Source organism: Terrapene carolina, unplaced genomic scaffold (genome assembly GCF_002925995.2).
Source record: "Terrapene carolina triunguis isolate 2854851 unplaced genomic scaffold, T_m_triunguis-2.0 Scaffold629, whole genome shotgun sequence".
Classification (NCBI taxonomy): domain Eukaryota; kingdom Metazoa; phylum Chordata; order Testudines; family Emydidae; genus Terrapene; species Terrapene triunguis.
In genome coordinates this window covers 18,997,402-19,000,977 of record NW_020664980.1, presented here as the reverse complement: position 1 = coordinate 19,000,977, position 3,576 = coordinate 18,997,402, and the positions used below count along the sequence as shown (strand labels likewise).

Below are 3,576 nucleotides of genomic sequence, written 5' to 3'. Positions count from 1 at the left end.
TTTCAACATCTCCGATTTTTTTCTCATTCGCCATCGGGCAAAAACAAATCCACCTGACTGTGCAGCTGCGGCTCCCCCCGAACACGAGCCGCACGCGACATCGTTACTCCATCAAAGCGAAAGAATTTATACTTATTTCCTAAATCTACCAAGCAACGCTGGGGGCTCCCTCCATTCTACACCCTACACTGCTCGTTCTTAAAGAGCAAATCACGTTTAGTTTTGACAAACAAGTAACTACGGCAGATATTTCAATTTTTCCCAAAATTTCCATTAAAAAAACCCCACCCAAAACCCTGAACCTGTTTTCTCCATCCCTTCACCGTTCCTGGAGACATCCTGGCAGGCCGGGCTGCAGGAGTACAGCCGGAGGGGGGGAGCTCAGAGGCAGGTGGGAATGCCATGAAAGCCAACGAGCAGGAAGTCAGCGACACAGCCCAGGATGGTCTGGGGCGCTCGGAGTTTCACTGGCTGCTGCAGCGCTATGGGTATCACCACGCGGAAAGGCCCTGGGGGGTGGCTTGCCCTGTACGGCTGTAGGAAGCCCAGCAGCTCTGCCTGCCCTCTCCAGAGGAGCTCGCTGCATGTGAATGACATGAAGGCCTGGATGCTGCAGGAGCCTCCGCGCCTGGCCTGCCCGCTGCAGGTGCAGGATGTCACCAGCACCCTGCCCTCCCGAGCTCTGGCAGCCCGAGAAGCAGAGTCAGGCAAGGAGAGCACCGGTGCCGCCGCGGGGGGCAGGTGGTGCACGCTGCAAGGATGGGCAGGGAAGGCAGCTGACCCAGGCAACCCCGAGCGCCCTCAGCACAGCTGCACCCAAAGCCCAAGAGGCTCTCAAGGGGTCTGGGCGGAGCTGGAGTCGCCGTGACGCACAGCCCCCCCCTCGCTCCCCCCAAAGGGAAATGCTGAGACCCTGGGGGTGGGGGGGCATTGCTCCCAGTAAATGGTTTATGAAGAGACAATGCACTGCCGGGGTGACACTCACAGAACTAGGTGACCCCACGGCAGCGGCTCCCCGTGCAGTGCGGGAGGGCTGAGGTTGCAGCCACAGGCACAAACGTGCCCTGACCCCCCCACCAGCACGTCTCCCCGCCCCCCCCAAGTCTCTTTCCGGGAGCGTTTCAGGCATGGCAGGTGGCCGTGCCCTTAGCCCGGGGAGGGAGGGAGGCCAGAGGACAGCTCACGTCAGTATGCGAACCCAGCTTCATTGTACACCCTGAACACCTTCTCGATGGCGCACAGGTAGGCAGCGGTTCTCTGGTCCAAGCCCAGGTTGTACCTCGTGGCGATGTTCATGATTTGCTAGAAAACAAACAATGCGCAGAGGCACAAGGGCTGAGCCGGGCACCGGGCGGGCTGGGGGGCAGCGTGAAATCCAGCAGCCACCAGCAAGCCTGGGCCCATAACCATCCCTTCTGCAGCTCCAGCAGCAAGAGCCCTTCTGGGAGGAGGCCCCGAGGGGCAGGTCAAAGCCAGGGTTTCAGTGGCAGCGGAGAGGCCGTGCTGGGAAGACAGGGTTGTTCCGGGCAGGCTCGGGGCTGCACCAGCAGGGCTCTCCCAGTCACAGGAGCAGTCTGATGGAACGATCCTAGCGCTGCTAACACACCCAGAGCCCCCGACGCTGCACTGGGTACGGGCCACCCGAGCGCACGCAGGCCGGCTAAACACGGCACCCCACGGCAGCACATCGCCAGCGGGAACCCCCCCGGCCTTCAGTCTGGGCAGCCCCAAGTTCTACCCAGCCCTCGACAAGGGCAGTGACAGCTGTCAGTCACTTCAGGGCGAGTCTGCAGCCTGCTCAGACGCTCCCCGGCCGGGCCCAGCAGTGAGAGCGCAAGTGGGTGAGGCCTGGGAGGGGCTGTGGTTCGAGCAGCCCTGAGATCGCGACTGAGCTGCCAGGCCTCGCCCTGCGCGCCGATAACGGCACAGCGCCACGGCCAAGGGAAGCTCTTTTCTAGGGCTACACCGGGAAAAGCTGCGAACTGGGCTCCAACCCGGGGGCGCCCACGCTGAAGGGAACGGAACAAACCGCAGCCCTGGGACTGATCCCCAGGGCCCCGGTTCGGAGCAGCTCCCAAGCCTGTGTGAATACCCAGAGAGGGAGAGGACTGGGACTCGTTAGCACAAGCTGCAGTGACACCTGGGGGACAGAGGCACATACCTGGGCCGAGCGGTCCATAGTGTAGGCCAGCCCCGAGTGCACGATATCCTTCTCTGAGGCCCCCTGCAAGGGGAAACCAAATGAACCCCTTGACAGGGACGAGGTCAGCATCACCCGCCTTGCCGAGCCAGACAGAGCCTCGGGGTGAGGCAGCACGCTCTGCGGAGGGGCTAGCAGCGGGCTGGGTGGCCATGAGGCTGACCCTGTGGCCGGGTGCTCCTGCTGCTTCTCCGGGGATACTTCCCTGGCTCAGGGGTTGCCCCCGATTTACAGCAGCATGACCCTGTCGGCCCAGGGCTCAGATCACTGTATCTCGTTCTCCGTCCCACGCTAAGCCCAGCCACTGACCCAGTCAGTTCTGCAGGGCTCTCCTCTAACACCAACTGGTCCCCAGCCGCTTGAGCACCTGGCCCCCCTTTCCAAGGGCTGGTCCCTACGGCCTTGGCTTCTCAACCCAGCGCCAAGCCCGCACCACTGGGTTTCCAACACAGCCCTGGCTACAGGAACCTGGGATCCCAACCGCTGGCTGAGCTACAGGTAGCCAAAGCGCAGGCTGCCTGCAGCCAAGAGGCCGGCATGCCCCCTACTTGCCATGGGGCTCAGCCTGCGGGGCCGCCTTTGTCCCTCACCCTTCCGGCCATTTGTCCTTAAACCGTTCGGTGAGTCTGCACAGGCCAGTCCCAGGGCATTTCCACACCAGTGACACTGGGACAAAGGGGCTGGTGTAAGGTCCTCCCAGGAACCCCAAGCACATGAGGGGCCTACACCAGGTGCAGAGCCAGCTCTGTGCATCCCCGGGCGCAGCAGTGTTCTGTGGGGAGTGGGGGTCAGGGCTGCAGCCGGGTAATTCTGCACCCTGGCAAAGACCCACGGGCCCCTTGCAGCAGGGGCACAACTTGGGCAGCCCTCAGAGCTGGCCTGGCTTTTACCACATCAGTGCCCACTGCACTCAAATAAGGAAGGTCTCTGTCCCTGCACCGGCACTGATCTGGCCCACAGCTCTGGAGGGAGGCTGCCCTTTCCCAGCGCCACAGCAGCCCCCGCCCTCCAGGGGAAAAGAAACGAGCAGAGAGTGCCTGCTACCCAGGAAAAGCCTGGACTTACTGCCACCCTGGCCCGGAACTCCGGGGAGGGGATGATGGGGATCTCCCCGCTGCCCTTCCCAAGGGTCCGCTCCAGGCTCTGCTGGACAGACATCAGCAGGTGGTAGTTGGAGTCCCGCTCGTACTTGAAGGTCAGGCGGCCATAGCTCACGTGGTTGAGGTTCTTCAGCCACTCGAAGAAGGAAACGGTCACGCCGCCCGCGTTCACATACAGGTCCTGCGAGGGGAGAGGCCGCGATGGTACAGACCCGCCAGAGCGAGCCCCGTCAGAATCCAGACACAACGTCACGGCGCAGGCCACTCTTCCGAATC

The 3,576-nt window shown here is 62.6% G+C and overlaps 1 protein-coding gene across 1 annotated transcript in view; it reads right to left on the bottom strand.

The window, feature by feature from the left end:
• The window catches only part of LOC112120040 (glutamate dehydrogenase, mitochondrial-like), a 14,486-nt gene continuing 10,910 nt past the window's right edge, over positions 1-3,576 (bottom strand). Inside the window, exons 10-13 of the mRNA XM_026659519.1 lie at positions 3,266-3,481; positions 2,162-2,224; positions 1,185-1,302; positions 1-580 (exon numbers count right to left, since the gene is read on the bottom strand). Coding sequence (XP_026515304.1) covers positions 1,186-1,302; positions 2,162-2,224; positions 3,266-3,481 — 396 coding nt within the window. The 3' untranslated portion in view covers positions 1-580; position 1,185. The remainder of the gene's footprint in view (positions 581-1,184; positions 1,303-2,161; positions 2,225-3,265; positions 3,482-3,576) is intronic.